The 26,492-nt window shown below is 38.8% G+C and overlaps 1 protein-coding gene across 2 annotated transcripts in view; it reads right to left on the bottom strand.

Moving 5' to 3' along the window:
- GMDS (GDP-mannose 4,6-dehydratase) overlaps positions 1-26,492 on the bottom strand; it is a 432,191-nt gene that overhangs the window by 212,630 nt on the left and 193,069 nt on the right. For both annotated transcript variants that reach the window (XM_075744931.1, XM_075744932.1), the window contains exon 7: positions 17,113-17,240. In XM_075744931.1, the coding sequence (XP_075601046.1) occupies positions 17,113-17,240 (128 nt within the window). The remainder of the gene's footprint in view (positions 1-17,112; positions 17,241-26,492) is intronic.

Genomic DNA, 26,492 nt, shown 5'->3' with positions numbered 1-26,492 from the left:
AAGGGTCTGTCATCTAAAACAGGTATGACGAACACATCAAAGACATAAAGCAACATCACCTGGGAGCATGCAAGAGACCAGAATTAAAAAAGAACTGCTACTGAAACAAGTAGAGTATGAGGAGGACAGCGTAGGTGAAGTCCGATGAAGAAAATGGGGAGCGTCTCAAAATCAAGACTGTGCAGAAAACACAAAGGACCTTTGCCAAAAGACTCTAGATATGAGCGGGGAGCTTGCAGGTAGCTAGAGTAATGCTGGGGGCTCATTTAGAGACAGGACCATGCATGAGACAATCTAACACAAGCTGTCCTTTGGTGAGCTACGGAAGAGCGTGTGCACAACCAGCATTGCAAGGAGCTCTGAGGCACAATGACTCTGCAGAGGAAAGGTATCAGGATCACCGAGTTTCTCCTCACTGTGCAGGAGGAGGGACTGCTGAAGAGCAAAACCTGTTAATCGCTAGGCATCTCACATATGTGTTACAGGCAGGGCTCGTCACGGTTCTGCTTTGCCAAGGTGGCACGAATGTGCATCTGTCACATGCAACAAGGACAAGCCACAGAGGCAACAGGACTGTGAAGCCTGGCACTGAACTTCCCTCAAACCCTGGCTTTCATCAGAACTTCTGGGGGCCTTAACAAAGAACTGTTATACTCTTGGCATATTTTTTACAGAAATAAGACCTTAATCTACCCCTCTTGTCCAGCTCCTTATCTCACCCTTTTCTGCCTACTTTGCAAGGTGGCACTCATTTATTCTGGGCCAAGGAGAGACTAGAAAGGATGTCACATTTCTAAAAAGATATATATAAGTAAATGAATACACAAGTCTATACATATATATGCATAGGAACATCCCATGCCTAAGAATATCCAGAGCATCACAACTGACTGCTATATTAGTAGTGACTCACTACATATCTATCACTACACCAGACTGAAGAGCATAGGGCAGCCCAGCGCTGCTCGGTGGGTCTCTCCTGCCATCCCAGAACCACTTGTCCAGGTCTATGAAATTTTAACGCTGCATCTCATCAGAGCATGTATGCATATTCATTACTTACATACAACAAATTCAAATAAACTGAAACCAATTATGAAAATAAATGTTGGATTAATCTTATTCAGGTGAACTATTTAATTTCAATATAAACAATCAGATACTATTATTTTAATTTTTTCCCCAAGAAATTGTATTTCTATGCCTGCAAAATATGCTGTGTCCTACAACCGAGCTTCAACACTCTTCCAGTGCCCATCACTTTTTAAGAAGGGGTCATTCCATACGCACTGTTCAATTGAATTACTCTATATCTCCGGAACTGAAGTTGGAGATTTACAAATGCCATAACGCAAGCAGCATGCAATTTAAATGTATTTCACATATTTGTATTCAAATACACTGAATTTAGATACATGCACATTTCCATATCTGTCCCTACCAGAGCCTCAGGAATCTTCAGCTAAACTATTTTAGTCAAGATGACTTTCAGGGATTTAATGTAAAACAGGCACTGAGCAAACTCAGTCACTAGGCATGCCACACATATATATATATATTTTGACCATAAAAAGTGCAAAAGTTCACTCGCTGTGTTAGTTTTATCCCACTCCTGATTAATGTTGAACATTTTAACAATTATGTTCTCTGTCGGTGTTAGAAGTATACACACGCATGCTTTGTATTTTTTCAGAGGTGCTCTAGCATAGAGCTCGTCTTGTTTTCCACCAACATAGATGCTATAAAATCATGCTTGATTCAGATTACTTCTTTCCTCCCCTCCCGTTTTGCCTTTTCCTCAGCCTTATCCTCCTCCATGTTCTTGGGTGGGCAGATTCATGGGGAGACTTGGGTTTTAGTACAGCCACCACCAGGCAGTTTGCTACTCTCCTGAAGCACATCTGGGCTTTATATCAGGCCTTTAATTAATCCTCAGTGAAAGCCAAGCTATGACATTTTGACTGGGCAGGCTCCAGTTTTGGACAGGTCTTGATTTATTGCGACTGAGTCTCAACCTACTTTGATTTATTTCAGCTTTGGGGAGGAGGGCAAGCACTGAACAGAAAAAGCACTGTTGGATGCAGAACATGTGATGCACGTAAAGGACCTCCATAGTACTGTGGCCCAAATGACAAACAGCTCAGACAATTTGCACTAAAAATAAAAGAAAAAAAGTCCAAGTGGTGAAAAGATTTTGGTGAAAGAAATCACTTAAAGCAACAACAACCACCACTACTAAAAAAAGCAACAACAAATAATAAAAGGCTTAGTGAACTAGGATCAAACTATTTGGCAGAAAGTGCCAACGAAGGAAGCCCATGCCTTATCTCTAAGTAAACAATAAATCCCTGGTCACTCATTAGTGTTAATCATGCCTCTCATCTGCATTCAGCTAAATACAGAGAGGCAGGACCAATGCTTTCCTGATGAGTCGCTTTCAAAGAAAAGGATGTTCTGCTATTGTCTGCCAACTCGCCTTGGGTGGATGTCCTTTTGCAGGTCTCCCTTTCTAACCGTACCATGCACGGCATGCAGCATGTCAAGTCTTTTGGACTGCGAGAATAAAGGCAACCAGAGCCAAACTGTTCATCTAAATAAAGCAACAAACATCACAATAATAGGAACCACTGAATAACAAATCCAATCTGCTCAAGGTATAAAGCTTTGTTTCTATGGGCAGGCTTAGTCTCTTAGGCCCTTTTCTTGTTCTGTTTTAATTCAAATGCTGTTGGACAGATGACTCGGCAAGTTTATTCTGAATACTACTGTAGTTACTTCCAGTTAATTCCTGTTGTGTGTACACAGAAAGAAACTCAATATCTTGAAAATTCTAATGAAAACAATTTTATTGTTTTCCTTTAAATAGATTTGTTAAAAATGCAAATACTCTGATTTCTCCCTCCCTTGTACTTCCTTTTCACCAACCGAAATTCAGTTTTTGTTGTTGTTGTTGTTCCAACTGTGGGAACTAGAGGATTTATGACTCTATCAAAAAAAAAAAGAAAGAGTGAAGTTCCAGCAACTGAAAAGCAAAAAACTTTTAGTCTAAACAAACTAGCACGTCTTATTTGTTGACACCTATCAGCCTCCAATGCCTAGAGAGCCTCTAGCAGAAAGAATGTTTTTGTTAAGGACTCAGCACCTGTTGCTATTAAAATTTCAGTAACACCTCAGATGCTACCTCAACAGTCCCCACATAAAGCCTTGAGAGGACAGATCTTTGTACTCCTGTTATTCCCTGTAACACAAGACAGAGGGACCAGCAACCCGTACGTGCACATGCCGGCTTGCCCCAAGGCGTCTGTAAGTGTTAGAAAGCAGAAGACGACACAAATCTGGTATGAAAATATTACGCAGGTCATCTTTAAAAACACTAAAATCAGGTGATTGAAGACATAAGTAAAAATGACATCTATGTGTTAATTTTTAAGTTTCAGGGTGAAATCTGGAAGAAAGGTCTACCATACTTGGTTGGTCAGATGCCTGTGTGTGTTAAGGCCACAGTCCAGATGTGCTCTTTGCCACCAAGCAGGTAAGCAGTAGGATTCAAATGACCATCTAGCTTAAGATGACTTGGGTCTTCTGCTAATTGACATGCAAGTACATGGGTGTTCTCAGTTTAATCTGTGTCACATTGATTAGTTTTATCATCTGTAAAAAAAAGATGCATTTATTTTAGCAATGGTAGGTTGGTAGGCCGTTTTGTACTGGTAGGCTACACAGGGAACCTGTGTTTGTTGTCCTGTCCCCTAACTGGGTGGCCAGGCTGAGCTGGCTCTCCGTGCTCAATACAAAATTAACAATTTTGCAGAAATGCAGAATATTCATATGTCAGTAAATAGGATCCTACAGAGCCAGTTCCTTTTAGTTTCAGGAGTAGAAGTCAAATTAATGTTAAGGACAATTCTCAAGTCAAACTGTTGTACTGAACACATCCTTCCCTCATCTCTCTTCACTCTGTGAGAAAACAGATTGTCAACATCTAATGTAAATATTTGCTATTTTCTATGCATATTTTTGTTTTGTGCCCCACTCAGGTTGGAGAATTTCTGGCTCCTTTCACAGGCAGAATCAAGCACAGTGACCGCTGGCCGTTCACCTTGACCCAAGAGCAGGTGATGAGAACACAGCATTCCCTTATCAACTAGGGTCTGAATTTTCATCTTGTATTGCCCCCACACCTCCCCACAGGAGAATGTAGCATACCACCATCAGCTCTGCTCCTCTTGAGTATAAATTTGCTTTTCTCTGCCAGACAGTGCTCTTTTTAGCTGCTGCAGAGCTGGTTCTGGGTGGGATTCCAGATACTAGCTTTCACCCTGAGCCCGACCACCACCATTTTATTCTTGTTTACAGGCAGTTTTATTTTCTAGCTTTTATCTGCTTTCATGAAATACAAAAGGTTGTGATTTTTCCTTCCAAGAAAGTGTAATAACACTGTAAGCTCCCACAGTACTTTCTAGTACCAACACACCCGGAATTTGCACTGACATGTTAGTAGGCTGTTTCAGTGAAAGAGACTTTATATGAACCAGCATCCCAGTGAAACCCCATATCTAGGCAAAAAGGATCACTTTAAGATACTACTAATAAAAACTATCAATCAGCTTAGTTAGGAGTCAACTTAGTTTTACAAGCAACTCCAGAACATAAACAATTATTCAAGACATTGTTAAGATAGCATTTTCAGAATTTGGGTTTTTTTCCCCCTAATTTGAAATGTTTATGCTGCATTGTATTTAAATGATCACGCTGCTACAAATAAGTGTAACTAAATGCCTATCATCAGCATGCAATTTCATTACACAATTTGTTTACAAACCTCATATGAATAAATGAAACTGAGGGAACCAAGGTTTCTTTTTCTTTACCACATAGTGCATTTTAAAAGTAAATGTCAAATGTGCGTGATTCTGCTATTATTTAACACTATTTTCTGTAATCACTCCAAACTGAATGTGGTAACAATGATGATTAATTTACTTTCGTCTTAGGTGGACTTTTTACTCAAACTTGTTCTTTTGCCAGCTACACTTTTACATGTGTGCCTTGTTGGTTTTACACTGCCCTTCTTTAGATGTGACCTCATGAAAATCGGCAACAAAAAGGCCTTCTTTGAGGAAAGTCTAATTTACTTAATTACAAGGAGTGGGCAGTTGTGCACCAATTTCATCGTTCTGTCATACTTGAGGCTGAAAACTGGCACAGTGTGGACCAGGTGAAAACTCTTTATTACGCTTCCTGTTTATATTGGTAACACGTTAGATGGAATTTTAATGTCTCCTGAGGTCACTTTTAGAGCCAAATTGTGGCTGTCCCTATCACAGGTGTACTGAGTAACTCTGTGCAGGCACAGAGCCTCTTTCTCTTCTGACAGCCTCCACCTCCCCATGCATAAATGTAAGATGCAATGGATGAAGTCAAGTCCTACTGAGGTCAACAATCGTATTATTAGAACGAGATTTCACTCCAAACAAGTTCCTGCAGTTGGTTTGCAGCATGCTCGGTCCTCAGGCTTGCCCGGAGGGCAGGGAAGGAACGCGCAGCCCTGCAGTCCTCTTGGGGCTTGTGCGCTTCACACACGTGCTCTCACCCTTTATTGCTATCTGGATCAAATAGAGTATTTTCTAAAATGTTTTCTTAGCACCCGTATTTGTAAGATGCCATTAAAATGCTGTACATTAATGAAGTGTTACGTTAAGTGTGTTCGGACCCTAAGAACTTACATAAACCTCCAGCCAACACCAGTTCTAAATTGTTACCTCCTCATGAATTACTTTAAAAAGAAAAAACCCAAAAAACTCCTAGAGATGAGGTACTAGATAGTACATTTAGACTGGAAAAGCTCCTTGGAAGACCAGCTCCTTCATGCTCCACCTTGGCATTTCTGGAAAGCAGAGCACTGCTGGGCCCTGCTCCATGGCAGGCTCCTCCTTGCAAACCAGTATCATTTCTGCTTCCAGTACTACCGCTTCGGAAAGCCACATTCCAGTGGTGCATGCCATGGTTATGGCACAGGAGTCACTGGAAAAGGTTTACGAGGTATTATGGGCTGAAATAAAACATCAAATAAACATATACATGGAACATGCACAAACAGGGGCAGTGGTGATTTCCAGGCTGCAGCCTGAATATGGCACTTAAAATACCACCTCCTCTTGGCACAGGGGTTTGAGAGCAAGGCTGCCAGCAACCAGGAGATGATGGTGGTGAGAGGGGCAGTGCCCACCGGCATCAAGCGCCTCTTGGGCTTTCCCTTGTCAGGAGACAGACCTATCGCATCTTAATCTGTCACGTAGCCTACAGACCATCCTAGCTCGTGCCTCCTGACACCTTTCCAATAACTTGAGATCTGCTTGTAATCTGAGAGATGAACGGTTTTAAACTGGCAGTATTTTTAATATATATCTACCTTGGATATCAGGAATAATGCTGGCAATAAAACAAAAAGGGTATACTTAAAATATTTTTCCCTTGTCAATTATTTCCCCTTTAAAATGAATGTGATATATTAAAAACCTGATGCTTGTTGAATTTAAAACACCTCAGAGGAAGAAAGAAATTCCCACCAGATACAGAAAAGTAGGGTTTGTCTGGAAATAAATGCAGCATAATAAATTAATGGTGAGGGGGAAAATATGCCTGTATTGCATAAGGAAAAAATACTGCATTAGCAACACAAAGCATTACTTTTTCTTGTAAAATAAGGCACAGAGCAGTAAGATTGTATGATTTGTACCAACCTTTCTGTCAAAAGCAACATGTGCGCCTGGTGCATTAGGGTTGCCTTGATAAACTGTTACTGTGTAGAGTAACATCTCACTTGATAGAGTTAAAGGCAGAAGTAGGAATTAATGCTCTACTAATGCAATTTACTGTTCTTTAAAGAAATCTGTAAAGTGCACTTGGAAGAAAGAAAACCTCTTTTGATATTAAAAAAAAAAAAATCAAACCTATTTACAGATCAAGAAATAATAATGCACAACCTGCACTAGAAATATCAGCTTCCAAGATGTACAAAGCTTGTTAACGAGTAAGCATATTTTCATAAAGGTGCCTCTTCTTTTAATATAAAAACAACATGAATGTAAATAACATTGGTGCAACAAGAAGTCGGCTCAACACCCAACACTCCTATGGACCCAGCACTTCAGGCAACAGGTCACAGCAGGGGCTCCAAGCTGCAGGTCCCGGTTCTTTGAGGTTTCAGATGGCTGAGTTCGCCCTGCTTTTCTCGTGCCATTGAACAAGAGAGACTAGGCTAGGCAAAATGTGCCCAGCCTGCATTCAACTCTACAAAAGAACCCTAATAATTTGTCCTTGCAGACAGGCAACTTTTCATGTGAATAGTCGGGGATCCCCTACTTTTGCTTCCTCAAATATAATACCAGAAAACCTTTAGTCCCACAGCACAACAGAAAATGTAGAAAGCAGATACGTGGGCCTACTCACTTAAGAAACACCACCAAAATCCCTATTTCACAAGAAGCAATGAAATGGCCACCAAGGTTGCTAGGACCACGAGTTGCCTTGTGCATCCCCAGGGTATGCGGGGAAGGACAGCTGCCGGGCTCCCCTGCATCGGTCAGCCCCGACCTGCACAAAGGAGGAAGCACTGGGAGGGTTTGAGGGAACTGCCAGTTGTTTTGCACAGCCCTCATGTAAGCTGCAGGCACGGGACAATGTCGGGGATCCACCGTTTACTTTATTCTCCTCTTCCATGCCTGCAGGCAAAACCATCCCAGCCACGCTGCTGAGCTGGCTGGGGATGGGGGATAAGAAAACACCAACGTCGCTCACCTACCTTCCAAATGTAACGCTTCTCACACCCCCGAGGAAACAAACAATTGCTCTTGTTGCAGAAATCACGTGGATTTTGAGAGGAAGAGAGAGAGGAGTCAAGCACATGACAGCAATAAGCTTTCTTCACATACTTAACCTGGTAACCAAGTCAACCGTCCCCAGGGGAAGCTTAATGTCGGCCAAAGAAGGCCAACTGGAAAGTTCAGCTGCTCTATCTTTGGACCATTAATGTTGGTTATTAGGTCAAGGCTTCATCCCAAAACACCTACAGCTAAAATTCAAGTATTTCTGCTAAAACTAAAAGTGGCATATTAAGTGCACCCTGTGGGTTTGGGGAATGTTTCCCACTCAAACAAACAAAAAAATCGTATTTTTTTTCCATACCCAGATCAGGAAAGAACAGTCACTCTGCTGATAACCAGTCTTCTTAATAATACACAGAATATTAACAGCTAGAGTACAATAAAAGTGAGCCCTGACATTTTAATTTATCCTCTGAAATATTTCTTCTTTCAGTGGAATAACCTGAAATTGTTGGAAGGCTAAAAACTTTGATTCTGGGAATGCACTGCCCATGATGTTTTACTGGCTTAATTTCAAATGAAAACAATTACTGTATAGTGAGGATGTTACCACACAGACATAACAACACCATTAACTATTTTTGACTTCCAGTGTAAATTGAACCATTATGGGGTTTTAAAAATGTCCTTATTAAATTTTAATGATCTGTTTTGAGGGATTTCTTTCCCTTATTAAAATTAAAACCAACTATGCTATACAGCTTTCTCAGAATGTGGTGCATTACTCTAAGATTCAAATAAATCTGTAAATCATAGATTAGTTAATAAAGAGAAACTATCTGGGTTATTACAGGTGGGGCTGGTAGCAGTACCTGTTATTAATGTTGCCTAAAATTTGCCAATAAAAGATGCTGCTTCCTGTTCTTTAAAATGTTGCCAAATACCATCTGACTGAATAAAAAAATTCTGAGTTCAAAGGTAGACACACCTGGTTTGTGATTTTTTTTTCTTCCCCGCCCCCCCAAATGGGAAAAAGAGCAAAGAAAGGAAAGAAAAATATCAACGGAAGTGTAAAGAATACATTTCATTTCTGTTAACTCTCCCATAAACCTGAATAAATTTTCTCATGAACTCGAGATTTCCTTGTGGTACAGTAAGTATTTGAAATTTTGCACGCAGAGGTCTAGAGAATGTTTATGAGAACATTCCCATCAAATTTTTCCTGAATTTGCCCAATTCATAAACTTTGTGTGGACTAAAATGGAAAAAAAAACCCCAACATTAAAAAGCCATGGTTTACACACACTGAAGAGAGCCTTGTGAGACCTTTGCTGTTAAATTTTGTGAAGATTCACCCTACGGTGAACATGCTCCATCCCACGATGGGGCAGTGGTTTCCCTCCAGGCACAGCTGGAGCCTCGAGCAGGCTGTCTGGTGTGCTCGCTCCTCGGCTCCAGGCAATTCCATCTCCCTCGTGAGATTCATCTCTTTCCCACAGTCTCATCTGCGGTTGCCCCAGGTTTAAAACCATGACAAGACCGACTGGAAGGTGGAACAGACCTTTTCTGAAAAAGTCTGCTTTGTTTTCACCCTGGTGTTACATTGCCACCTGCTAATGAGTAAACATTGTCCTGCAGCGTGCACTGACGTGGTACTGCAATGACGGTATGTGTACTGCATTATACAGTTTCTCTGCTGGCACCCTTATGTTTTCTTCTGATCCTGTCACAAGTACAAGTACAGCTCCTAAACATGGACTCTGTCATAATTTTACTTCTTTTTCCACATGTTGCCAGACAGAGCAGAAAACTAAAATCATAGGAACACAGCACGCATTTAAAGTTACTTCTGAAAAGTGCCTTAATTTGGTATTCTGCAAGAAGAACATGCTGCAAAAGCAGAATTTGTCAGGAGGACTCCTGTAGTTGTGTTATTTGAAGAGATACTGCATTCGCGCTACAATGGCATAATAGGTCAGTCTCAAAAATATGACAACAATACATAATTTATCAATCTGGAAACCTTATACTTGAAAGAAGCCTTAGTCTAACCTTTCCATCACTCCAACTGAATCGTAAGACCACCGCTGTAACAAGACCACTTAGAAAACCACCGGGGTGGCCTTGATAATAATACACATATCATTGTTGAGGCACAGGAAACTAAACCAGATGGTTTTGCTGAGGAAAGCACTCTTTTTGGCTTTGTAAAGCCTAAAAATGCTAATAGGTCAAACACAAAACTGGTGAAAAATAAAGCTAAAGGAAAATTTATGTAAATAAGAAAAAAGTCTTTTTTACTATTATATTCCCCTCACATAAAAAATAGCTGCAATGAAATCAAGAGAGAGAAATGGTGTTGTAGTTCTGAAATAGATCAAAATAGTTTTCTGAAAGGAAAAGTTCTAAGAGCAACACTTACAGTAGGCACTGCTGCTGGAAATCAATACCATATGATGTGCATTAGACAGAACACCTACATACTGTAATTAAAACCCTTTTTTTCCCTCATTTTTATGTTTTAAATGTGGGGAACATTCATGTCTATTGTAAGCACGTACTTTCTTGTTCGATCTCTTATCAGCAATCATACCAAACTTAAAGAGAAAATAGCATATATCTGCACCTCTTAAAATACATGAAATTGAAAATAACTTCCACAAAATCATCTATGCATGAATAGAAACATAAATACATTCACATATATATACACAGGTGGGGAGTGTGGGTGCGTGTACGTGTACGTGTTTAAAGCATGTTTGAATTTTCCCACTTACGCTGCAGTTGTTTAGAATCACATTATTTACAAATTTCAGCATTTCAGGAGGTTTATAACAAAAAAACATGAAGAATTTGGTTTTGTTTTTTTCTTAATGGAGACATCATCTATATGTGTGAAATTAAGATGATAGTGCATTATTCTGCTGGGAATTGCAACTACTTCTAATAGTCAAGAAGTCTAATCTAAACTACACATGCTGAAAGAAATGTATTTTAAGCTCTTTCATTGTGCAGCCTTATTTACAAAAATGTAAGCTTTCATTTGGCATGAAAAAAGGAAAACTTCTACTATCACAGTTGTTCTAAAGCATGTTCTCTCTTCATAAGGGAAGGTTTGCCTGTATTTTCAAAATCTGAAAGAAGGTGTTTGAGAATTATACCTACATTTTGCTGCTACAAAATCATGCTCTAACTGAAAGAAAATATTATTATTGAAATACCAACATTTTCCCTGCTTGCATGGGACAATGGAGAAGAAATGTACACTGAGAAGAGCTTCACTATATGCTTATCATTTGTAACAGTTCATTTTGGTACTGCTCAGAATAAGCCTTGGAGAAAATGTTTCAGTCCAACTCAAGTTCTTAACTAAAACCAGGGAGTTAAGAGTGGTTTCTGAAGACAGAAGTCAAGTGGGATGGACCACAGACACCTTACTGAGCCCAGGGAGCCTGATGGAGCCTACCTGGACAGAAATATATATATAGAGAAATCACAATGGGGTCTCACAGGACCCTATTTTGATTCTGCATGAGACATGCCAGGGAGATGCCTGTTTTGTGGCCAGTGACCCCGTCTACCACCTCATGTCAAGACTTGAACTCTTTTGTAAGGTTGGAGCACTTCAGTTAAGGTGCAACGTGTGCAAACAATTTACTAAAACAATGGCATCATGAATTTACTCTGGCAATCTACTTATCTATGTCTTTTCCGTATAGACTCAACCAGAGGAAAGATGATCTTTACTTCTTCTTGGACCTTGCTGTCCCAGCACTCTCATGTGTCACGAAGAAGTGGCTCTATTGCAAATGCCAGCGTCTGCGGGTCAGTGCCATGTGAACTTCACAAAGCGATTTGGCATCTTTCATTTGAGCCCTGTTATTAGTGCTGTGGCCACGTACACTGGCTGTATCCGGAGAACTGGATCAGTATTTGCATGAACATACTACCATGGTCAAATGTGACTTCCTTTATCCTGGACACATCACACCTCCACATGTCCAATGTTTAAATGAGGAAATCAAAGATTATTCTGCCTTTGATAAGTGTTTACTTCCTTCAGGAAGTTGGTGCTTTCTCAAAAAGCATTTCAGCACAAGGCTTATTTCTACATCTTATAAAAAAAGGGCAACAGATTTTTAAGCTATTAGAAAGAAACTAAGGTGGAATAGTCATTGTCTCTGATACACATGCTTCTAGAAAAGGTGTTGCTTCAGCAAGTACCTGCCAAGAGTTTTATGAATGTTCAGTAGTTGTTCCAGACAAAGGAGCACAGTCTATCAAACCTTTCTACTAAAGGTTCATACAAGCCCTGCTGCTCTTACAATTACTTCACCTAGATGGTAGCAATAAAATAATCAGTTCAGTAGATCGTCACATCAGAGCAGATGGGATATAATTTTAAGATCAGTTTGGCTTAACAGAGCCAAGCTCAAGCAAGCCAATGGAAAGAAAAAGTTCTTATCTGGAAATACATGAAATACTCATGAGTATCTGGATGGCTCAAAAATCTTTGCCCTCATACTCAAAGTCGTCCAGCATTAAGGGTTTAAAATTATTTCTTAACTTTTGTTGGAAGTGATTAACTTTGACGATAAAAACTAAGCAGTAAGAAGGAAAAAAACATTTTTCACTTCAGTCCATAACAAAAGGGTAATCCTCATTTAAAAGCATGCCTTTAAGTTCATGAGCCAATCTCATAACTATATGAGGTATTGATGGTTACACAGACAGATACAACTGACTTTCCTTTTATAACCAATGATCCTCAACACAGCAAGACTCTCACAAGCAAGTATTCCTCTGGGCTGGTGAAAGGATATTGTCAGAAAAAACTTTGAGTCTCATCAGACTAAGTTAAAATGTATCTCAGAAGATAACATAACCTTAACACTCCAAGAAAACAACAAAACAGAGCTAGAAATGCCTTGGCCAACGGCCTCGCTGGCTGAATCTTTTTCTTATGCACAAGAGTAAAGTAAAATTTTAAATAATTCTGTCTGCCAAGAGTTTTTGTATTTAAACCTACATACTAACATACAAAAAGGGATTTCCCACAACAGAAATGGTAGCAGCTGTCTCCAAGGGCCAATCTCTACCTATTAGAATGGTGAATAGAAGAATCATGAATAAAAGACCAGGTGATGCTGACTGGACTTTTAAAGGCAGAGGACATCACTGTACATTAGATTTTACTATCTTAATTTCAACATGCGCAAAATAGTTTAAAACAATAAAAATGACTGCACATTTTCTTGTTCATTTTAATCACAAAGTGAAGTATGAATCAGTACCACTACCAATTTAAAAAAAAAAAAAAAAAAAAAAAAAAAATGAAAAGTCTCTCTTTAAAAAGTTTCTTAATGCGCTAGGTTGGACGGTACAATAACTTACAATATTACTTATTTATAAACTGGTTTTTTTTGCCTTTTTCTTCATTATTTAAATATAAATTAATGGCAGCTGATTGCCATATATTTAGAATATGAAATTGTCCCTGATTTCACTGTGAATTTAGGCACATGCTGAATTTTATGCTTTTGACTAGACATGTAATTAATTGAATTGGAGCCAATTATGACCCAATTGTGAGTTCTCTGTAATTATTGCTTGAAATACTGCTGGGTTTCTATTGCAGGCAAAAGAAAATATTTCTGATCTGTATAAATACTTAAAGACTATTAAAACTGTTACCTTTGAGGGTTTTTTGTTTGCTTTTTTTTTTTTTTAACTTTTGTGAGATATATATTGACAGGCTTTTCCACAGCATTCATCAGTGTGGTATTTCTGCTCTCTGCACAGCACTGAGGTGTGGGCAGTGCAACTGCAGAAGGCAACGTGAACATCAGCGGGTGATAACAAGGAAACCAAAGGGAAAGGAAGAAAAAGTCTCAGATGTGGAAATCTAATATGAATTTGCTCTTTTCCCAGAGCCACTTTCCAACACGACTGTGTTCTATTTGTTGGCTTTCCCTTTACATCTTTATAAATAAATGTGTCTATTACATCCCCAAGAACAAAAGAACAAGTTAAGCTTTCAGTTGCAGGTGTACACTTACAGCACAGTATTTAGCATGTAGGAAATTAAAAACCCAATCAACTAGTGATGGATTGATGGGCATTTTTTTAATGGTTCAAATTAAATGTTTCTGAGAATCTATTTATTTGAAATAAGACTCTTGAGTGAGTGCCTTGAGGAAATTTGTATGATGCCTTGTGTTTTATAAATGGTATAGAAATGAGTCAGACTGCTAAGGCTTGATATTGTACTAATATTTGAAAATACCTAGCAGATGGTTTACTAGAACTTTCTGAAACAAATAAAAGGTATAAATTACCCTCACAAGACAAAATAGTGCACAGAAGATTCGTATATCAATAGCGCTGATATATTGTTTTTCCTCTTCCAACTCAGTGGCATTGATCGTCATCTCTAATACTATCCCATGAGACACGTGCTGGATCACAGTAGAGTAAAAAAGGAGAAAGGGGGAGTCAGAGGCAGCAGCAATTTCTGCAAAAACATTACGAGTTGCTAATATAATTTTAGGATAAAACTAATAATGCCCCCCCCCCCCAAAAAAAAAACAACAACTTGCCTACTTATTTTTTATTTTGTTGTCTTCAAACACTGAACAGAAACCTTTCATTCTAGTGAGTTAGACTTTCCAGTTTTCATTCACAAGCACAATGCTGCTATACCTGATTTCCAGTTCCCGTAGGTGGCAGTTCAAGTCCCAGCTCAAAAACCTCATCAAACACCCATTCCAACTATTCTCGCCTGAGATGAACCTATGTTTAAACATCAAACTTCTGAATCATCTGCTACTAAAGCTGAGCTCAACCCACAGCTAACACCGAGCATGCTGGCAGCCCATCCCTTGGTGGGCACCTACATGCTTCAGTGCAGGCACGTGCTTCCATGCTTCCATGCTTTACTGTATATAGAAGCGTTTGTCCAAAACCTCAGTGGCAGTTGGATGAACGCATGTGGTCAAAGCTCAAGAGTCCTGACTTGTGCTTGTGCTTTGTAACCACCAGACGTTCTCCACTCCAATACATACAGGATACAATCTCTCCACAAAGTCAATGGGAGTTTGATCATCAGCTTTCATGAGATCAGGAATTGACCCATAATGTTTTATAAAACAACAAAAAGGAATGTATTTATGGTTTTATTATTATCCTTAATAAGGAAATAAGGAGAAAGAAAACACAGTACATATTCTAGTCTATACGCACATGTGTTACTTGTATTAATATTGATGGGATTTAAAAGTACATATGGAGAGGATAAGATATATCCCTGTGTTCAGCCATATGCTTAAGGAAGCTCCCCAAATGCTTGTAAATACGATCATGCTTTCTAACATACTACGTATTTATTTGAACAACGTTAAATCTCTAAGCCCTACTTTCCAGTCCATTAAAGCTTCAGATAATTGTTTATTTCCAGTTTAAAGTTACTCTCTTTTTTAGCCATTAGAAGGCTGCCTGTAACCACATTTCCATGATATTCAGGGAATTTGAGAATTGATAATATCTCTCCCATCATCCGAAGGGGTACCTCTCCAGGAAGAGAAATACTCAAGATGAACTATATTTTAGTGAGGAATTCTTTCCAGAAGATTTTGGGACAGGCCCAAAACATTTAGCTGAAAGGTCTGGAATGCTACTTACACAACAAACATGTGTTCGTGCTGTAGACCTTGGACAACTACATTCCTTTTGGAGGCCAAAGCCCTTGAAAGGTAGTCATTCTTCTGGATAGACTTGTTCTCATTTCCTTTTTGTTTTTAAAGGTTTGAACACAGGACAAGGGTCTGACCCACTAGGCACAAGAGAGTTTTTTTTGATTTCCCTTATGGAAGAAGACATCAGAATTCATCCCACAATTTATAATCTGGTGCAAGTTGTCTTGGAATGAGATGGCTGAAGTATTTATGGAATATCCAATGCCAGTTAGCAAATAAGCTCATTATGTTCATACAACTGATCATTTCATTTGGCTTATCTTTTACTTCCTTTCAGTTGAGACTTGGTAACTAACTTTATGAATGCTCTTGACTATAGTTTTATCCATTAAAAAGATGATGGTTTACTGGATTAACTGCTTCAGTTAATGTTGTAGCCACAAATGTAAAACAATAGGCATGGAGGCATAGTCACAACATTCATGGTGCTCTTACCATCTTACATGCAAATGCAGAGCAGAACCAAAAGCTAACTTTATTTATGGACGGCTGCCAAAAATTACCTTCTTTGCTTACTTGATGTAACCCTTTAGATACCAAGGTTATATGGCTGTTTACTTTTTTTAATATCATCTAGAACAAAAGCTTATATTGTGGTATTACAATTTTGTTTTCTTGTTGTTTCTTTTTGACTGTAAACAAGATTTGAGAGCTCAAATTTATTTTAACTTTTAAATCTCAACCTACAATAAAAACTCAAATCAGACTTTTTCCTATGTAAATACTTCTTACTTTGTAATAAAGAAAAACAAAACAAACAGTCATCATCTTTTTAAACTACATCAATGAATGGTGGAGTCAAATCCGGTTTCCCAGCAAGGAATTATTAAAAGACACAAATAGTCCAATGACCACAGGAAATCTTTAAGCACCAAAATGGGGACAAAACTCTCTTGGGAAAAAGATAATATTTCCTACATGGTCATTCATGTCTCTTTGCAATACAATACAGGGGTATTGTTTGTTTGTCTACTTAAGTAGATGCATAGAATAAAATTAGAAACAAATCCTAACTACAAAAACATTTCATACACTAGATGCAGGCACATGCATTGCAATACCTGCCATCACAACTATGTTGTGATGCTTCTTTCCAATGTATAATCTTTGATCATAAATATATACATCATTCTTGCCTCATTATAATAAAGACCACCAACCTCCAGCAGGATCTTTGACTTCAGGTCATATTGCATCTTGCTGCAATCTTAATATTGGCCATAAAATTTGTCAAAACATTAGGACAAATACTCTAAAATTGATCTAGTTTATAGTCAGCCCCCTCCCCCAAGGAATTCAGTCAAGGAATGTAAACCCAAAGATTTATTTTTCTGTTCAGGTCACGCCTGGAGTAGACTGCTGTGTTACTAAATCCCCTAGTCTGAAATCAAGAGCAAGACAAAATTAACAGGCCTCACTAGTCAAAAACATCCCGAGATAGCCCTCCGTGGACCATGACCTGAAGTTACAGCAATAAGCATTATCCCCACCACGAAGATGATTCAGAAAAAGGCACGTGGCCCACAGCTTACCTCAACGTAGTCCTTGGCATGGCCCCAGTCTCTCTTAGCATCCAGATTTCCCAGGCTGAAACAATCCAGCTGTCCGAGGTGAATCTTTGCTACCGATCGGCTAATTTTTCGAGTAACAAAGTTAGCCCCTAGAATAGAAATTGAAGCTAGTATCAGCATAGTCACAGCAACAGATAACTGGCCACAAGAAACACATATAGCTCAGCACATGGTACGTCCAGTCTTCATTCCCTCCCCTCACACCACCTAGACCCATGTCATCTTTTATCGTTTGAGTAGGCTAGGAAGCTTCCAGTGCAAGTGTCACATTAGCTGCACTTTCACAGCAAACATCTTTCTTTGTTGGACTTCTTAAGCATTCCTAATTTGCTGCTTCAGTATTTGGTGCAGGCATAAAGCCAAAGAAAATCATTTGGAATGTCAGTTCTTAAACACAAAATGCAAAAGGTTACATAAAGAAGACAGAGATCTTAGACCACCCTCAAGTTTTTTTGTTGCTGTTTCTTTTTTATTTTTAATTTTTTTTAAAGGAATGCATACATCCAAATAAATTAGTTTATTAATAACAACAATAATAAAAAAAATAATCGAGACTATCCAAATACTACATATTCTCCAAAGGACTGTAACGGTTAAATGCATTCTATTTTTCTACTTATTTGGGATTCTTTGTGCCCCAGGTTCAGTGAGATCATGAAATTGTAATTTCAACTCTATCAGTTGAAGGCTGTGCATTATTTTACCATATTTCCGTATTTTGTTCACTCTATTGCTTTGGAAAATGTGTGTACCCATTTCTACTCCCTGTAGAGTTACTTTAAATAATATTTGTTTCTACTTATTTTCATATGTTGATTTTTAGATGATGATGGCTGTGTTTCTCAAAAGTGGTCAACAGTCTCCTCAAAAGCAGAAGGATTCTAATTTAGACCATGAAATCAGGCTAGGCAAGCCCAATGGCATCTGCACAGTAATGGGCCACAAAAATTAAAATTACATGCCTTTTTAATAGCTAAAAAAAAAAAAAGATTGAGTGGTGACAGATGATACCTCATCCAAATGGAAAGCAGGAAAGTTAGTGAAAATGCACTTGTAAAATGCTCTGAGCAAATTTCAAAAGTCCTAAGTAGTGCAGCTTGTATATTCAACACATATATGTAGGTTTTTAATAATGGAACGCTAGTCTTGAGATATGCATCTCAATATTTTCTGTTTCCTGTCAAACAAACGATAGGCTGCTGCAACATTATTAAAGAATGTGAAGTGTCTTTTTCAGACTACCAATATTTCCTGTAAAGTCAAGAGAACTACAGTACCTTTTTGTGTCATTTGACTCTGCCAAAAGTAAAGAATATGAGTGCATCTATAAGAACCATGTGGAATGAAGGAATTCAGACCTTACCACAGGATTAAGACAGAATTTTGATTTTCTGTCAACTGCTGAACTGATTGGAATTCTGGTTATTAGCCATTTAGAATTTATCATCAATTTTCGCTTGTTTTTTAAAGGATGAAAATTATATAATTTCCATATCCCCTAAAAGTGTTCATATATAAAGGAAGCTTACAAAATAGTGTGATTTGCAAAATTTCAGAAATTAAATATACCAGGGAGTCTTTTTTATAGCAATCTTCCTCAAAAATTGGACAAATGAGTCAATTGCAGGATGAAAGCCCAAGCCTTTCTTCCAGACTGCACTCTGCATACTCAACAGGAGAAATATGATTATCCCATAGATAAACCAGCACAAACCACAGGACCAACACTGTGACTCTGCTATTGCAATTTCTGAAAGCCAGGTACTGTGGTTCCCCTGTTCCTGACTGGACAGGAGATCTTCACACAGATTATTACTAATTAATTAAAAATAGATTCAAATTATTACACAAACATTACAATTAGCTCACCTTCTGCACTGATACAATTGCAGTTAGCATTGTTATTCAGCAAGTAACAGTTGAAGAAGCAGCTTTTTTTTTCTAGGATAAAGTATATGGCTTTATGTTCCAGGCTGCAACTGAGTAATAAGCAAAACTGGCCGCTTTCAACGCTACATTCTCATTTGAAGTAAAAGCAGTGAGAGTTCTAGTCATCATCTGCATTAGAGCAAGTTCTACTGTCAACCCACATGACTAATGAACATCAGCCTCCATTTTGGAGTAACCACTTCCTCAGCATGAAAAAAAAGAGTGTATTGGGGGGTGTGTGTGTGAGAGAGAGAGAACTTTCATGCTATCAATTTAACTTGAAATATATGAAAGATACGGCACAAGAAAAAGCAGATGTGTCTAACACAACACAAAAAATACTAGTAACTGCTGTCTTCTTGCAAAGTCACTGACAACTGGAGAGAAATGATCGTCAAAGATCTTCTCCAAGCAAAATCAGAATATGACTCAAAAGGCTGAAATGAAGAATTAAAGAGCAGCACAGTGAAAAATGAAAACCTCTATTTTCCAGAAGTATTCCAGTAAGGGTTCAACAAAATACCACCAACCCTCTTCTTGGAAGTGCCTCATTGTTAAAGCTATGGAAGAAAGCTATGCCACTGTTCATTCTGAGAAATGTGATTAGAATTTTTTTTTTTTTTTGTGCAACCAAGGACTGAATGGCACATTTCAGAAGCATTTAAATGATATGGGTCATAAATAATGTTTAAATACCGATTCTCTTCAAACACAGTATCTTAAAATATCCCATTACACTGTATGTTTGATCCCATGCCATTAAATGCACATCATAGAATTTAAGCTGATGCCCACTGGAGTCATACAAAATAGTTAAGGCTATGTCAGCATTTCCATTATAAAGCCTTGTCCTAGGGGTTTGCAATCAGGCTATAAAATCTTGCTTTGGCCTGAAACTTGGCAGACGTAATGTCTCTTTCCTCAGGAATGATTCTATCTAAAGGTCTACGCGGAGTGCTGCAGACATCTTTATATAACTGAATACAAAGTACCTTTTGAGAAGCAGAAATGGTTAGCTTCCTTCTTCCTCAGGAGGTATTGAGGACATGCTAATGTTGAACCTACAAGAGCATTTTCCTCCATAGAATGGCCAGTCAGCACTAGTAAGAGCAGCAACAGTGCTGCCGGCGTGTTAATCACTTCACCCTTATATTGATTTGCATTGGATCAAGATGATGCAGCAGCTAAAATGCCACCAGTTGTCACAGCTGAATAAGGCCTACATTCTATGGTACTAACATTACTAAATTCACATGGAAATGTGCTGGTGGTAACAACAGAAAGTAGCAGGGAAGAGAGAGATCAGAGCCCCACATTTGTCTCCTGGCTTTTTGTACTGCTTCCTCCGTTCAGAGAGCTTTTGAAAACACACCTCCTTTCTCTTACCTAGTATGAAAGTGGAGTGTTCAAAACCCTTTAAATGCATGATATATTTTGACTTATTTGAACATTTACTCAAAATGTGTGAGGGTGGCACTGTTCTGGGAGCTTACTACCCTACAGTAACCAAGCAAAGTGTCATTCTTGCTCCCTCAGCAGGGCCAAGCATGCTGGGCTAACTGCCTTCCATAGTTACCTATGCAGCAAATACATCCAAACCACGATGAGCCATATTATGCTCTGGTTCACATCACTACTGACAGCACTGGAGTTGCTGTACCGCAACAGCAGAGATTTGGACAGATGTTGCACAGGATGCTTTGGTGAGTCTGCACATTTTAGCATTTCCAAATAGCCTTGGTTGAGGAGTGCCTGACGAGTTTTTACATTTTAAAAGGGGCCTTAAACATGAGTTTTCATGATATTAACAGCTGATTCAGGAACCTTGGGCATTAGCTTAGATTTGTTTTCAAAACCCAAGCCCTCCCTCTGAGATCATTAGCATTCCAACAGGAACCATAAGGTCTGATTTACAAGCCCGATTTATCCTAGATACGATTTTAAGCAAGGATTCCTCATCAAGCAGACCTGATCTGTAAAACATATAACTTGTCAGCAAACCACTATAGGAACAGCACTACGATAAAAAGAAATAGCAGAGGTACAATGCAATAGCTTCGGCTCTCCAGCCCAGGCCTGTCACACGCTGCGCTGCCTGGCTCAGGGTGGAAAACAGCTCACACAGCTCATCCCTCCGAGAAGGACGCTGCCTACATCCGGCAAAGATGGACACATCTGTCACTAACATGTATTAAAAACTATTGCGTCAGGAAGCACGGTCTCAATGCACCTACAGTTCCAATGCTGGATGCCCCAACAAAAAAAATAATCTGGGTCTTTCCATCAGTGCCCCATCTGAAACCCACCACTGGGGTTTCACCCTTTGTGTATCATCAGGAAACTGGCTGTTTGAAATACGTGTTTTTCTCTAGAATCTGTGTTTTATAAGAGGCAGTCAAATGGATGAAGTGGCTTTAAAAGCCATTGTTATAGTAAATATTTATTTCCAAGAATGCTCACTTTCCAAGCTCTCAAAGCTACATACAAAACCCAACAGATGACAAAATTGTGGTCTTAGGAAGACAGCTACCCTTGTATAACACTACTAGTTTCATGCATGAGAAAACCTATCATTAATCCCAGTAATCTCATAGAATAACAGTCAATCTGATAGCATTTAATAGCAATACTTACCTATCAGTTGAGATGGAGTCCTAGCACAGCCTATCAACTTGCCATAACATCTTTTTCTTTGTTTTACATAAAATATGATAAAAAGGTTTCTGTATCTAAAGATGCTGGCACAAGAAAAAGGGTGGTGGTTTGTTTTTTTCTTTCCTCCAAGTTTCTACAGTTCTGGCACAGATTCTAGTGGAAGCCTAACATGTTCAAACACATTGTATACCCAGTGCTTCTACTAACCCAAAGAAACATATTTCTTTTAACATATATATGTTGTAAATGATACCTCTAATGAGATCATTAAAATGTTTCGATTGCCTGAAAATCCACACTGCTCATAATTTCCATTCTATGAGAAGCGTTTCCATCTTTGTAACAAGCTGAAATTAAAAAACAAAGCAACATCCAGTTTTTCTAAGAAAAGAAGTCCAGAGTCTCCTTTAGCTTATACTGATGAAAATCAATAATAATCATTCTGAAGTCAATGGATTTATGTCAATGTAAACCAAATGAAACATCATGTTACAGATCTTTAAATTAACCTTCCATATTTTGTGTTTAAATGGAATTTTCAACTGTATCTTGATCAAAACAACTGATAACAGCACTGCATTTTGGTAAAACTAGAAAAGCAGTATATGTTAAACACACACACACTTTAACTGTGAATCCACTCTTAATTTAAAATAACAAATTGTTCTTCTCACAACAATTATACAAAGCAGAAACATCACTGTTTGGAAACAAAGGAAAAATCACTGTTAAAAGTGATTTTTTTCCTTCCCAGATCTTCATAATATCCTGCAAATTTTACACAGCGAGTACAGCTACATTTGGATGAGCTTGCCAGAAAGTCCACAATCAGATTTTTGCAAAATGTAATATATCTGAAATAAGGGTGATATGATTCATAAGCAACTCATTGTGAAGTCACGCACTGCATGGGAAACATCTTCCTGACCTGAGCAATAAATCATTTTATTTCCTGAAACATAAGATATAGTGCTTTAATCCTTACATTTTAATCCTCTATAGCATAGCTGGAAATACTTTGCTTCATCATAATATTTCAAACCTCTTTCTCTGTCCTTTAAAATTGTAAGTGGGTTTCTCAGATTTGTAACACATTTGCAACGTTTTTCAAATATTTTCAGTTTACATACCCCCAACTATTTTCCAATGGACACGTGAGATCTCTAAACAATAAAGGTAAAGCTACTGATAATAGGCTTGTTTCTAAAAGTTATTCTTCATCAACTCCCTGGGAAATAATCACATAACCATAAAATACACAGAATGTTGAAATCAACGGTCCAACAACAGGAGGATAAAATTGTTGCTCCTTATCAAGTGATCCTCATTTGGTATTACTTTAAAATGTGTGATTTCAATAAAATGAAGTGGTACTAATTCCTTTAAATATTGCTAACAAAGACATTTATCAGCCTATCAATTGAATTATTTCCTTTTATAATATATTGAGACACATTCTGAATGTTCCAATGCCGAAAGTAAAATGTGCAAAGTCTGCTTGGCCCCATTTTCCATTTCACACCATGCTTTTTGATGGAATTCCTTGGGTAATGGAAAATGTACTACTACCTGTATTTTAAAAATGAGGAGATTGGGGCAGAAAGGTAAAGGCGTGCAGAGGTAGGAAGCATCAGCAGCAGGAGAGCGGCACACTGGAGGGAGTTGATGCTCTTCCACCCAAGAGCACCTCTGCCCCCGACGTCCACTTCCACACTGAGAACATTTGGACAGCTGAGAGCAACAGGAGGTTGTGTGAACTAGGCATGGAGATTTTTATAATCTGAGGGGAAAGCAAGAGTGAGAGACAACCTTGTGAGGAACGACAGGGTACAGGATTTGGGAGGGAAGGCAAAGTAGGGAGATTGTTCTTTTTCCCAGTGGGTGGAAAGACAGCACAAAGCTTACCTGAAGGGAGTAAGCCCCATAAAAGAGGCACATGGAAGTAGGGCGAGAGACCTACCAACCACCACCAGAGGATGAGAATCAGGGGTGACGTTTGTCACAGCACCGCAAGCCATGCCCCGCTGTGATCCAGCAGAGCTAACCCTCGACTGGGGATCTGTCATCAAGGCTTTAAACTCTTAATGGCTCTTTTGCATACAAACAGATATAGGTTTCCATCTCCCAGTGAACAATGACAGGATGATTTCTATGACTACACAGCAGCAGTTCTCTAAAGTGACTGTGAAAAAATGACATTTAAGTAGCAGATAATCTGCGTGTGTGTTGTGCAACACAAAGCTATTAGTTTTCACATTCAAAACCCCCTTATTCAGGACTAATTAAGCACATCAGATCTATTATACGGGTTTGTTAAAAGGATAGGGTGACATGCAAGCAATAACTGCTGGGCAAAAAGTGCTATTTTAGTATATTTCCTCCATATAATTTTTCTTAAATTAAAATATTTTCCCCTCAGGAACTGTACACTGAACAGGAAAAGGTGAGGCATCAAAGATTTTTATAAAGGAAAAACCAAACATTAATACCGAAAACAATATGTAAAAGTATTATTCCTGTTCCCAAGTTTATGCTGTTAATGACACTTACATAAACAGAGCAGCGTTTTGCTTACAGAAAACTTAACCTTTTGCTCCAAACTATTCACTTTGATTTCTTAATCACAGTTCATATACACTAAATTTTAAAACAAAGGTAAATGTCTTTAGCCACTCTGATTTGTTAACACTCATTTAAGCTGTGTTTTTTTAAATTGTATAACTAATGTTATTGAATTAAACCTCTCATTTAAGCTGTCACAGAATTAGACAAGCCCTTGCATGTATGAGCTATGGGTAAGCATGAGCATGCTTGCCCATCAGCACAGGCTCTTTATATTGTTTAAGCATGTGTAAACAATTGGAGTTAAGTACATGCTTTGCTGAATTGGTGCAACACTAGCTAGAAATGTGTGCAACCGAAAGGAAAATCCAGCACTTGTACAAAATGGAAATATTATGCAGTCTAAGGCAACTTGCACAAAACCCAGATTTTAACTTACCTTGTTAAGTAACTATAAAAGTTCAGACATCTGTGTCCTAAAATTTAACACCCCTTTCCTTTTGTCCCTGTCTTTCCCCTCCTCCATCCTCTCAGCAACCAGTAGCACATCAAAAAGGTGCTGTTTGATGGTTCAAGCTGAGACATTCAGCCTTTACCCTAGCACTCCCTTGAGATGAAGCAGGCAAGGCTTTTAATCTTACCTGGTGACACATGACTGACTAATACAGTTTCTTGGACCTTCTGACCTCTGAGGGACTAAGTCTGGTTGGTCTTTCAGTCTCTCCAGGTGGCTGGGACATCAGATTGTGGTGGGTCAATTGTATAACCAAAGTTTTGCACAGGTCTTCTGTGTCTTTCTGTGCATCCACATTAGTGCTAACTTTTCACGTGCAAATTTCTGAGTATAAAATGTGTCATTTCACTTCAAGTCAGGGGTAAAAAGAACTTTAATTTACTTCTACTGAAGGCAAAAGCACTGTAATAAGAGCTAGCCTTAAAACCAATCACAGTCACATACAACTTTGCTGAGTCAGTGCTGATGTAGTTTCTTGGAGAGAGAAAAATGGTCTAGCTACAGCCAAATGACTTATTTGAAACTTCACCTCCCACACAAACTAATAAGCAGTCCTAGACGGGTTTGACACTTATACAGTATTAACTCAAGATGTTCCTAAATCCATGTACCCCTCTTTTGAGCTTTGTTGCTCAACTGTTTTTCTCTTTGGACTTTCTTGTTGTTAGCTTTGAGACAGCCATAGTCCTCAAGGCACCCTTTAGGAAGCCCTTGATACATCATTTGGTAAATGTGTTTCAATTTTCATAAACCACCTTTTGCTGCAGGAATCTTGGAGCCACCAAGAGGGGGTCCCGAAACACAGGTGAACTGTATTTTCAGAGAGCTGGAAAGAGCCATGGGGAAAGACCTCACTGAGAAGTAACAAAGTGGGGAATAGTGAGAGCTGGAGGGAAGGAGAAAAAGAAATCTCAGCTTCTGCACATTTTTTTCTAGTACTTGAACAAGGCACATAAAACACAAGATGCTACATTTCCTTCCATATTCTGTGTTATGAACAATTAGGGTCTCAGCTAGAATGTGGCAAGAAGTACTTCTCCAACACCAGTGATGATCCCAACAATTCAATATAACAAATCATCAATTGCAACGGCCTGCAATTACCAGTATGAGGACGAATTTTTGCAGCTACAGATAACCCTTATGACTCATAACAGACGAATCAAGTAAACACATGGCTCTGACAGAAAAGTAAAAAAAAAAAAAAATCTTCCCAGTGCGTGCTGAAGCTGGTGTGTGACCATGGCTATGAGATTGGCTCGCGGCGCTTTCAGCCCACTCTGCCTGCCCTGGCTGTCCCCAGTTCCCCAGCTCTGCTTCCGCACATGGACAAGAGGGCCTGCTGCTCCTGGAACAGGACAACACTGGAAGTTGTTATCTTGGACAAAACCAAAGCAGCACCCCTCAAATATACTTTTTTAGCAACGAATACCCTTGAAACAAGCTTCAAAGTAATTATGTGGAGGGGAAAAATTCCCAACCCTAACAGTTTAAGAAAAGAATAGGAGGGAAAGGCAGAGACAATACACCAGGAAGAGTGCAAGCCAACAAAGACAGCATGTCCCTTCTGCTCCTGAAAGGCTTGGACATGTTTGGCCTAGCTGTGTTGACCTTCTGTATTCAGGGAGCCAATAAAAACATTATTTCACCGAGCTGTAGTTACTGCTGCTTGCCTAAACTT

The sequence above is a fragment of the Balearica regulorum genome, chromosome 2 (assembly GCF_011004875.1).
Source record: "Balearica regulorum gibbericeps isolate bBalReg1 chromosome 2, bBalReg1.pri, whole genome shotgun sequence".
Classification (NCBI taxonomy): domain Eukaryota; kingdom Metazoa; phylum Chordata; class Aves; order Gruiformes; family Gruidae; genus Balearica; species Balearica regulorum.
This window is presented reverse-complemented; position numbering and strand designations above follow the sequence as displayed.